The sequence below is a fragment of the Lynx canadensis genome, chromosome C2, assembly GCF_007474595.2.
Source record: "Lynx canadensis isolate LIC74 chromosome C2, mLynCan4.pri.v2, whole genome shotgun sequence".
In the NCBI taxonomy this organism is placed as follows: Eukaryota; Metazoa; Chordata; class Mammalia; order Carnivora; family Felidae; genus Lynx; species Lynx canadensis.
Window position 1 is genome coordinate 13,025,736 of NC_044311.2, and position 12,356 is coordinate 13,038,091.

Here is a 12,356-nt window from a genome sequence, read left to right on the forward strand (position 1 = left end):
TTCCTGATTTCCCGTACTTGTCTACTTTAATGCGTCCTGATGCTGGAAAGATCTTGCTACCTCCATTCCATTCAACCTCTACTAACTGGCCTGTGATCTGATGTCACAAGAAGGGCACTTCACATCTTTGGGAATCTTTCCAAAAATCTATACGTAGTATGGATACTATCATGAGAAAAACATCAGATAAACCCAGATCTGGAGACATTCCCCAGAATACCTGGCTAGTACCACTTAGGAAAAACAAGGAAAGTCTGAAATTGTCACAAACCTCAGCTGACTGATCAGGCATGACAACTACATACAAAAATCGTACCCTGGATTGGATTCTAGGACAGAAAAAGGATGTCAGTGGAAATATTAGTGAAATCCAAATAAGTCTGGAGTTTAGTTAATAGTAATGTACCAATGTCAGTTTCTTAATTTTGACATATGTACCATGGTAATTAATGTAAGGTGTCAACAATGGGGGGAAATGGGTGTGGTGTATATGGGAACTCTTTATTACTTCTGTAACTTTTCTGCTAAATTAAACTTATTCCAAAATAAAATATTTACTTAAAAATGACTGTAGGGGGGCACCTGGGTGGCTCAGTTAGGCATCCGACTCTTGCTTTCGGCCCAGGTCATGATTTTGCAGTTTCGTGGGTTCAAGCCCCACCTCAGGCTCTGTGTTGGTAGCACAGAGCCTGCTTGGGACTCTCTCTCCCTCTATGTGCCCCCCCACCTCCCCATTAGTGCTATCTCTGTCTCTCTCAAAATAAATAAATAAACTTAAAAAAAAATAAATAAAAGTGACTGTAGGGGTGTCTGGGTGACTCCGTTGGTTAGGTGACTGACTCTTGATTTTGGTTCAGGTCACGATCTCATGATTCATGGGTTTGAGCGCCACAATTGGGACTGGCAGCACAGAGCCTGCTTGGGTTTCTCTCTCCCTCTCTCTCTCTCAGCATCCTCCCTCAAAATAAATAAATAAACTTTAACAAAAATAAACAAAAATGACTGTACATTATAATTATTACCAAACTATTTTTAAAAATATCAATTCTGGGCCCAAGCCCAGGAGATTCTAACTTAATTGCTTTGGCATGAAGTCCAGGGACATATTTTTCAAAGTTACCCAGGTGATTCCAGTGTGTAGCTAGGGCTGAAAATGACTGTTCTGGAGCTGTTTGTCAATGTCCCAAACTGGATGTTTTGTCTGGACTTCAGAAAAGTTCTAAAGATTCTGAAATGGTTGTCAACATTTAATGACTGGGAGACTTCACATGGAAATCTGGATTCCTGATTCCTCTTGAAAGGTAAGATGATCTATTCCATGTTTTCTGCATTGGCAACTAAGGTACAATAAAAATAAATTTAGACTTTGCCCCTGGTTTCTGACATAGAACTCCTAAACTGGTGGTGATAGCAATGTCCTTTGTTACTTATAATGAGGCCCTTTTGGCTATACCTGAGTTTATGTTAATGAGATGACTCAAAACGGGACCCCTAGATAGATCCAGAATGGGACTGATCACCGCAAAGACCAAATGATTGGAGGTTTGGAGACTTCAGCCCCACTCACCACCTCAGGGGTTGGGAGAGGGGCTAGAGATTGAGCTCAATCATTAATGGCCAGTAAATGAATCAAGCATGCCCATGCAATAAAACCTCCATAATAACTACTAAACAACAGAGTTCAAACATAAGTAAAGTGTTTTCATGAGTTCTGTGGTTGTTCTAGTGAATCATCAAATCTGAGGGGGTCAAGGGAACCCATGACTGTATAGTTGGCTTGGTAGAAATGTGAGTAGCTCTTGCTATTTGGGGCTGGGGTCTGAAGTGGGGACAGTCTTGTGGGACTGAACCTTTAGCCCATGAGTTCTGTTGATAACTCTACAGAGTTAGTGTTAGAATTCAATTCAATTCAATTGTTGGACACCCAGTTGGTGTCAGATAATTGGAGAATTGGTATGGAAAAACAACATGTATGTGTTATTAGAAAAAGCCACATGTTTGGTTTGAAAAAAAAGACATCATGGCAACCATGAACTAAAGTTGAACAGCTGCTTTCTTTTTTTTTTTTAACTTTAGTGTTTATTTATTATTTTTGAGAGAGAAAGAAAGAGTGTGAGCAAGGGAGGGGCAAAGAGAGGGGGAGACACAAAATCCCAAGTAGGCTCCAGGCTCTGAGCTGTCAGCACAGAGCCTCACACGGGGCTCGAACTCATAAACCACAAGGTCATGACCTGAGCTGAAGTCGGACTCTTAACTGACTCAGCCACCCAGTCACCCTGAACAGCTACTTTCTTTAAACAGAGCCAATTTGCCATCAATCCTACCAACCTCTATCAACTGCCAATGTTGAGGTAAAGTAGCAGATGCTTAGTTATCGTTGACTACTTTTTCTTTGCTTTTTTTTTTTTTTTTCATTAGTGAAGTCCAGGGGAAAGAAAAATAGTTAATTTATCCATGAGTTTTCTGTTTGCCCCTCTTTATGTCTTCTCTGCTCTATGCCTCGAAGAAGTGATCCATCTATGAACAGTATTGTCTTAGCTCTTTTATGTGATAGCTTTTCATGGGGTTCAGCCACTGGGGGCCTGGTAGGAGTAGAGAGAAGTCTGGCCAGCTCCTCCCTATTCTCTCTTTGCTTTGGCACTATCTCTCTGGCCGGGACTGCATCTCTCCCAGTTTCCAGCTGCTCCAGGCAGCCCCTTCTCCAGGGCTCTGGGTCTTGCTGGCCCTGGGAGCACTCCCGTACCTGCCTTCAGCTGTCTCAGGGTAGTAAGAGCTTCCCTCTGGTCATCTCTGGGTTTCTCAACATCCTTTGTCAGATCCCTGCCTTCTCCCCACACTTTTGTAAATACTGCTTCATTCTAGTCTCTTTAGATGAATCATTTGGGGTGAAATTCTGTGTGCAGCCAGCATGCTGATGGCTATGCCATAAAACTATCAACGCTCGAGGAACAAAATCATCCCGGAGGCTCTGTGTTTCAAGAAAAATGGAAGGGGGAGAGAAAAAAAAAAAAAGGTTTCTTTTACACTCAGTCTGGGAACTGCTTGTTTCTTAGATTATCTGCCAACATCCGGTGGACACCATAACCTAAATCTGTCTTTTACCCATAGGTTAATGTTTTCAAAAGAAGTTTAGATAAGGAAATGAAAGAAAATTAAATTAAAAGCCTTAACACTGAGATAAAGGAGGAATTGATAAGTATAGTATGTTCAGATCTAGAAAAATCCTACCACTAAATGCCACTGGAATTCATAATCACTTTTAATCAATCTCTTTGAACTGCAGGCACATTTGATTCCTAGATATTATTATCTGTTATATTTCTTTTCTGTCCTCTATGAAATAGTAGCTTTGCCTTTTTTCTGTTTCTTAAACATGCCAAACTTGGCCCTACCTCAGATCTCTGATTGCCTTTTCCCTTTGACAGGATTCCCTATCCAACCTTACCAAGAGCCTCTTATGCTGGTTCCTTATCATCTGTATCTCAGCTTATATGCTGTAGGGGAGCAGCAATGGTTACTGCTTCCAACTTCAATGTAACAAAGTTCTCCAATTTTAGTTTTACATGAGTAAACAATATTCATAACTCTCCTCTCATCCCACAGAGGATGATCTTTGGGATCCAGTCATTTCGTTTCATAATGATAAAATAATAGAGTATATGTTTTCCCTCCTCTAAATTTTTATAAAGCCATGAGTTGAGTCCAGGAGATTTCAAAATTATAGATGATTTGATGCAATTTTATTTATTTGCTTGTTCATTTGGTTGGTTGACTGGTTGGTTGGTTGGTTGGTTGGTTTGGGTCTTGAAATCCAGGGCTCTGAAAACATGGAAAAGAAAGCAGCAGAATGTTCTGCATGACTATCTCTAGTCATGATCATGATTTACTGATGGTGAATGAAGACAAAGAGACAATGGGTACAAACAGTACAGTACAGACAATGGGTACAATGGGTATATATGTACAATGGGTACAAACAGTACAGTACAGACAGTGGGTACAATGGATATAAATGAAGAAAAACATAAGATGAGAACAAAGATCAAGAAGCTGACGGATGGACCAGGAGTTTACTCTCCAGTGGATCACATTTGCTGGCAATTAGGTGAAGAATTAAAATTACTGAAAGGAGTTGGAGCACTTGGGTGGCTCTGTAGGTTAAACATCTGATTCTTGATTTCTGCTCAGGTCATGATCTCAGGGTTCCTGAGATTGGGCTCCGTGCTGCCAGTGCAGAGTCTGCTTGGGATTCATTCTCTCTCTCTCTCTCTCTCTCTCTCTCTCTCTCTCTCTCTCCCTCTCTCTGGCCCTCCCATGCTCTCTCTCTGTCTCTCTCTCTCTCAAAATAAATAAAATAAAGGTTTAAAAAGTAACAAACAAAAAATAAAGTTACCGCAAGAAGGAACAGCTTTTATTCTCTTCAATCTCGGCAAACACCGTAACCTCTTTTTGTGCAAACACACCTGTGGTTTGGAGATCACTAATCACTAGATTCACACTTTAGAGATTTTCTCAGCTCACATTTGATGTCCTTGTTCCATACAGGTTTGAGGTAGTAAGGGCAGAACTATTGCCAAAACAGCAAGGGGGGAAGTTTTAACACAAAGATGGACTCAAGGTAGATATGATCAAAACACATAGTTAACAATGAAAACACAATGAGATAAGCTTGATGGTCACTTTACAGGATCATATATTTGCCTAAAAAAGAAGCATTGGTATTTGCTTTGTGATCTTTCACATTCCCATCTTTTCATTATGCTTACTCTGAATCAAAGTTCCTCATATTTCAGGAGGTGGGAGCAGATAGGGAGCAAGAAGTAAGTATCAGGGAGTAAAAGGTAAATCAATAAAATTGTTACAATATTCAACACTAAGAAAAAACACAGAAAGAATATTTGGAGCCTGATTCTTAATAATTCTGGTTTTTAATAATCAGGCTGGCATCTGTCTGCCTATAACCACAATTATTTATTTATTTTTTACTTCATGAAAAGAAAGAACTGAAATTATTTAATTGGAAAACTTGTTCATTCAGTATGGAGGAGGCAGAACACAGGGCTGGCTGCCCATATGTTAAAAGTCATTCAAACAAAACTCCATGAGAATCAAATTAAGAGTACTGAGGAGGGGTGAAAAATACTGCAAAATACAAAGGTCTCTGTGCTCAGCAGTCTCACGCTCTTTAGCTCACCAGGGGACAGTAAATGCATTTCTTAAAGAGGTTCTATGTTCCCAGATGTTGAAGCCGGATTAATTGTGAATGTTTACCCCCCATCCCTTCTGCACTTTGGGTCATTCTTCACCGGCCTCACATAACACTCTCTCAATGTGATTTTTGTTAGACAAATGGTCTCATGTTTCTGGGAATGGGAAACGCATAACGTGAACACACAGTCATGTCCCTCTAGCCTCAGGCTGATTTATGTGCTGATCCTCACCCTGGAAGGCAAGGTAGTCTGTTGGCACCCGTGAGCTCTGCAGCAGTGGGTCTGACTTGTCTGACTGTCAGCATTCCCACCATAAACTGCTGTTTTTAGAGGTTTATGACTTGGCTATAAAATGTTGCCTAGAGGGCGGTGGATCTTGCAAAATTGTTTTAAGTTACAAGAGAGTAGAAAAAAAAAGAAAAAAAACCCACAAACATAAAGAAACATAAAAAATAAAATAAAATGTCTGTAATTTCAGACATATATCTCATGCTTCTGGAACTTTGAAAAGGCTATAATTGTGCTGTCTGTGCACCCTACTGGCATTCAAATATGCTTTGAAGTTCAGTGTTTTAAATATAAAATGAAGATACTACTTTTACTTTGAAGAGATGGTTATCAAAGCAGATTAATGTATAGCTTGCAAGTAAAATAATAATGGTGGCGGGGGGGGGGCTTTCTAGTTAAAGAATTTTAGGATCTCTTGCACATGAAACAAGGACCACATCTGGTGGTCAGAAGTGACCACTGGTAATATTCAAAATGAAGCCTTCTGAAAAAATTTATTCAGGTTATGTAAATTGAGAGAGTCATAAATTCAAGAGATATATCCAATTTACCAGGCACAATTACATGACTACTGTTCTTCCAATCAAATAAGCATTTTCTTTTAATAGTGCCTGTGGCACTGTGAACTTTTAGAAGAAACAATTTGTAAATCAATAACAGTTGAGCTAATTTGACTGTAGTTTGCTCTAAAATTCCAAGACACCCATCTCAGAAGTGGCTTATTATCATCAAATGCTACCTCCCTGCAAACCCTTATAGTCAAAAACAAACAAAAAACAAAAACAAAACACTTGAAGTGATCTCATTTGTTTACCATCAAAAATTCACTGAAGATCAATTAAGTGTCAGACAACATTCTAGGTGCTGGGACAGGCATGAAGAAGAACACAACATGGTCCCTACCCTTGAAGAACAGGGAGGGAGGTGGGTTCATGACTAGTACATGTGAGAAAGTGCTGCAGTGTGATAGACGTATCAACAGGAATCAACTCCATCAGAAAAATTTCTAAGAATGAAGTCTAGCAGTTTGAGATTTCACAGGCCTTCCAGAAGATTTGAGAACCAGTCCTAATGCCCTAAGGCTATGCTCTTCCAAGTTTAGAGAGCATGAGAGTCACCTAAAACATCGATTGTCAAACCCCAACCAGCCCTGCTCATTGCTGATTCAGTAAGTCTGGGATAGGGCCCCCAAATTGCATTTCTAATAATTTCCCAAGCAATGCTGAGGTTTCTGTCCTGGAAACTAAGCTTAGAGAACCACTGTTCCAAGGCATCCATTGCCATATAATCCATGAAGTTCTCTCACTAATTGTGCACTATCCTGGGAAGAAATGAGAAAACAGTCATTCGAGTCATCTCTGTTTTGTGGTTCAGAGACAGAGCTCCAAATGAGAAATGGTGGCCAGAAAAAAAGGGATATTTAAAAAGGAGGAGGGGCATCTCTTGATTTCGACTCAGGTCATGATCCCAGGGTTGTGAGATAGAGCCCTGTATCAGACTCCGTGCTGAGCATGGAGTCTGCTTAAGATTCTCTCTCTCTCTCTCTCTCTCTCTCTCTCTCTCTCTCTCTCTCCCTCTCCCTCTCCCTCTCCCTCTCTCTCTCTCTCTCCCTCCCTCTGTCCCTCTCCCCAACTCATGCTCTCTCTAAAAAATAAAATAAAATAAATACACACACACATATATAATAAAAAAACAATAAATGAATAAAAGAAGGAATACTTGTGCAAGAGTTAATTTGTGAATGATCGTGCTTATTAAGGCAGTAGCCACAGTGATTTGAGAAAATGCAGAGCAAATGTCCAAGTGTGAGGAAAGAGGAATTTGGTCAGACTCACTTACCTATGATATAGCTAAGATTATTTTCTCATGTATTCAAATTAGGTAAATTATGTGGGATCCTGCGCCTTGGGATTTCAAGTCTAAGACACATGGAGAATGAAATACTGATCCTTCATCAGTTTTCTGGCTTCTTACAAAAGAGGCAGGGCCATGGTTTCTTTTGATTTCTTAGGAATAAGAAATCACTGCCTTGATTTGAACCTATGTTTTCCTTTTCGGTTCATGTGCTAACTTTCTGAAACTGGAAAATACCATGATTTAAAGTGTGGAGACCTGAGTCTCAGTATTGGAATGCGACTGACAATTCATATTCAAAGCTTAAAGTTTTAAAATGCTACTGCTTGGGGTTTAGTCATTGGGGAACTCCATAGAAAGGTAATTACGCTAACCACCCTCCACCCATCCATCCTTCCAACAGTGAAAAGGAAATATGATTTACGCAAATGTTGAATCCAGTGGGTGAAGATACACATTAAATAGTGAATTTATTATGGTTTTGATAAATTTTATTTGGGAACACAACTCTGACAGGAGCTGTGACATGACCATCTAACTTTGGAGGCTGGAGCTAGAGGTCAGTAAAGGGTTCTTTGAAGAAAAGACATTTAAGCCAGTATCTGGAGGGTAAATACGCAGAAGCCAGGGTAAGAGTCACGACAAGTGTAACACTCAAGAAGGGTTTCTTGTACCCAGCATACAGGGCAGGAAGAGAGAAGGCCAGGAAGTCGAGTGATGTCACGGATAATGATGTCAGGAATGATGTTGGCAAGGCTGGGAAATCCAATCGCTCAGGCCATATGGAGGGATATATGGAGGCCATATGGAGGCCCCTGACACGTTCATATCTGTATTTTAAAGAATCATTTAGAACCTCTCTATGCAAAATGCACCAAAAAAGGAAGGCTGCCTTCAAAGCGGGCATAACAGAACAATTTAAAATTCCCACTTTTCCTCAGTTCCTAAAGAAAACAAAACTTTACAGGTTTTTACTCTTTTATGATGACATATACTATGATTATAGTTTTGCCTCTTACAATGTACATTACTGGCTTCTGCACTAAGAAGAATACTCTTCACTGTAAGCAAACTGAAAGCATATAGGAAAGACAAAAGTGAGAGAAATGATCAGCCCAATCTCTGGATTATACGCTGAACTGTGCCTCCCCCTGAACCAATTCCTATGTTGAAGTCCTAGCGCCCAATAGCTCATAATGTTACTGGAAATGGAGATAGGGCCTCGTAAGGGTGGCTCCTCATCCAATCTGATTGATGTCCTTTTAAAAAAAGGAGATTAATACGGAGACACAGAGGGAAGACCGTGTGAAGACAAAGGGAAAACAAGGTCATCTGTGACAAAGCGAGAGGTCTCAGCCAAACCTGCTGGCACAATGATCTTAGACTTCTCTGGCTTCTAGAACTGTGAGAAAATAAATTTGTGATGTTTAACCCACCCAGTCTCTTGTATGCTTTATGGCAGCCCTTGCAAATAATACACTCTGTACCAAAAGCCCCTTGTTAAAAAAAAAAAAAAAAAGTCACCATAGGAGCTTATACACTATTCAAGATTCATTACACTGGCAAAATTCAGAGTCCCAGGCAATGTGATTAGCTCTGCCTAGATGACGCAAAGGAACAGTTACGAATGATCTGGAAAAAGTGAATGCCTCAAGGATACATTCAAGTCAAGGAGATTTTCTTCCCTCTGCTTACTTGTCTTCAAATCATCATGCATCTTGTATGTCTACCAGTCTACTAGAACATGGTGGGGAATCAGAACTTTAACGCATGGTCCATGACTTCTAGGAAGTCAAGTCAGACATCAGTTCATAGTTAATTTCCAATTTGTTATCTTTCAAAGTGGGTTAATAAAAGTTGGTTTGGAATGGCGTTCCACATAATGGCAGGGTTCGGTACAAAGGGACACACCTGTCTACAATGGGCTGACTTCCAGATGACACGAACATCCATCCACTCATCCATGTGAAGTCAGCTGGAGACCCATAAACACACCAAGCCATGGAGACACAGCTCTTACTCTCATTCTTTGTTGTTAAGCAGTTTCTTTCTCTCTGAGGTTTCTTGAGCTTTGTTTTTCATGAAAGCACAGCAGGTACAACCATTTTAACTCTATTCCTGGCTGAGATCTTCTTTTGTAAACATTCCCTTAAAGTTAAGATGAAAACTACTTTTCCTTTTCTGACAACGAAAAAAGTACAATATTCTTTTTTCTGTGCTGTGTAAAACATCAAAACCACACAGCTAGGGCCTCTTAAATGCAAATGCCCTCCTGACCCCCCTTATTTTTCTGGGTTCCTTGGGACTTTCCAACAATTCCTGTTTCTCAAATTCTTTCTTCTCTTCCTTCTCTTGACTGAGAAATTCTATCGTCTAATTCTTTGGAAATCAATGCAAAAGCATTTGGATGCTTTGTTCACCACATGGGCTCTTTAGCTTTGGGGTACTGGGCATTTATTACCACTAGCAGAAATTGGCAGCATCTGATTTTGCTAATCTACAGGCATAGAGAGAACTGGGAATTGGGTATGCATATCATTATGACCCAAGACACATATAACCATTCTATGTACATATTTTAGCAAGCACAACATATTTATAATTACAATGAAATTCTTTGGAGCGAGGCCAAGATACAGAGTCGGTTTGAAAAGCTACTTATTTGGAGGGGGGGGGGAAGGGGTAAAAACGTTCTATTGCTGTGGGCCTTATGCTAGAAAGGAACGGAATTAAAAGGGAATCATGAGGAAAGACAAGTAACACACGCATGTAACAAGTGTTTTACCTGGCAAAGCCAACGCCTCTGCTGACTCCGTTAGCATCTCTTAGTATTCTTGTGGAAATGACATGTCCAAAGGGTTTCAGCATATTCTCAAGCTCCTGCTCATCCATAGAAATGGGGAGATTTGAGATGTATAGGTTTGTTGGGTCTTGCTCTTGTTGCTAAGGGGAAGAAACAAACGCATTAAGTTCTGAATATTGAAAAACTTATTCCACAAGTGGCTAAACTTTTACATGAACGGCAATATAGATTCCAATCTCCAACACACTCTTGAATGTTCGTTTTCTAAGGGTGCTACCTCTTTTTCATGAATTCCCTTCCTGTGGAGGGTTTCTTATAGAAACAATGTCATAAATGAAAACCAAGCTTTCTATTCAGCCTCCTTAGAAACGAAAAACAAACTTTTATTGCAAATGAACTAAGGAAATGTGTATTCTCTTTGATTACCACTAACTACCACTGTTACTACCCCTGTGTCAACCACCATCACCACTAGTTACTAACGTTGCACTCAGTGAGTGCTTACAACAGGGCTAAGCATTGTTATTCACAGTTAATGTGCATTATTTGAATCAACAATAAATATGATTGCTACCATTTTGCAGATGACAAAATTGAGCCCTAACTTGTCCAAGTTACACAGCTGGTAAGTATCAAAGCCAGGGCTGAAATGTGGGGCTATCAGCAAAGTCTATGGGCTATCACCAAAGTCCATAGGCTTCACTGTTCAGCTGCCTTCCACTAGACCCATGGCTGCGGGAGGAGGGGAGTCACATCAGCCTCAGCATCCTTGTGGAATTTGCTAAACATGAAAATCCTCAGGGTTTACCCCAGAACTACTGAATTAGAAACTTTGAGGGTGGGACGAGCAATCTGTGTTTTGACAAGCCCTCCAGGTGATTCTGATGACTGCTCAAGTCTGGAAAATGCTATTCTACACCATACATGAATATTTATATATGAATGAGATAATGATGTCTATCATTTTCTAATCAAACAGCAATAGTGCTAAATAAGTTTCCTTAATAGAATGAGAACCCAAACAATTGCTAGCACTATCTCCATGTGTATGGACGCTCTCTATTTCACACACTGAATTAATGTTGTAATATAATTGTATATACGTTTCAAGATAAAACAACTGTAAACCTGCCATATTATAACCATTAATATCAAAATATATCATATATTTAAGTGCACCGTTACATTTTAACCAAAGCAACAACCTTAACTTCAAGGATAAGTGAGATTACATTAGAAAAAAAAATCCAAAATCTATAGGAAATGACATTATGTAATCATAAAACATCTTTTGTGAAGAGATACCATATTCTGTAGAATATGTGAGGTTTTAAGCATGATGAAAAAAATACACTGAACAAGATTCCAAGTATTATTTCAAGTCAGAAAACCAGTTTTGGTATAAAACAAAACTATTGTTTTTAGTCTTGTTTTTTGTTTTATTTGAGAGACAGAGAGAGTGTGAGCAGGGGACAGGGGCAGAGAGAGAGAATCTTAAGCACGTTCCATGCTCAGCATGGAGCCGATGTGGTGATTTTTCCCACGACCCTGGGATCAGGACCTGAGCCGAAATCACGAGTTGGACATTCAACTTATTGAAGCCACCTAAGCTACTGTTTTTAACTGCACTAAATATTCATACAGGTCATAATATTTTTATTAAGCTTTCAGATTAATAAGTTCTATCATTAGGTTAATTTTTTAAACATAGTTTAGTTTCCAAGCTTTTGTATCACCATGGAAAATGGTAAACATAAACATAGAATCAATCAGAAAAAGACAACACAGCTTCAATATTTAGGAATAGTGTCAATGCAGAAACTATGCAGCTGTAGTCAGTCTCTCTCTCTTCCTCTCCCTCTCTCTCCAACACACACACACACACACACACATACTAGCGTGATCCTAGAGAGAAACAGAGATGATATTATCTGTTATTCATTCCTAAATGGTCATGATTATGTTTGTTTTTTGGTTGGTTGTTTGCTTTGCTGGGGTGGTGGAAAGAAAAAAGAAAATAAAAAGTCGTGTGTCAGATACGTTAATAAAGAATCTTATGCACATACAATGTTTAAACTATTTCACTACCCACCATTTAATTTTAATCTTTATATTATCACTCCAAAGGTAGCTTGGCAAATATCATTATATTCATTGGATAATGAAGAAACGGAGCCATGAAGATTCATCATCTTGCCCAA

The 12,356-nt window shown here is 39.5% G+C and overlaps 1 protein-coding gene across 3 annotated transcripts in view; it reads right to left on the reverse strand.

Annotated features, from left to right (window-relative positions):
• The window catches only part of RBMS3 (RNA binding motif single stranded interacting protein 3), a 692,670-nt gene that overhangs the window by 239,441 nt on the left and 440,873 nt on the right, over positions 1 to 12,356 (reverse strand). For all 3 annotated transcript variants that reach the window (XM_030329793.1, XM_030329794.1, XM_030329792.1), the window contains exon 5: positions 10,138 to 10,295. In XM_030329793.1, the coding sequence (XP_030185653.1) occupies positions 10,138 to 10,295 (158 nt within the window). The remainder of the gene's footprint in view (positions 1 to 10,137; positions 10,296 to 12,356) is intronic.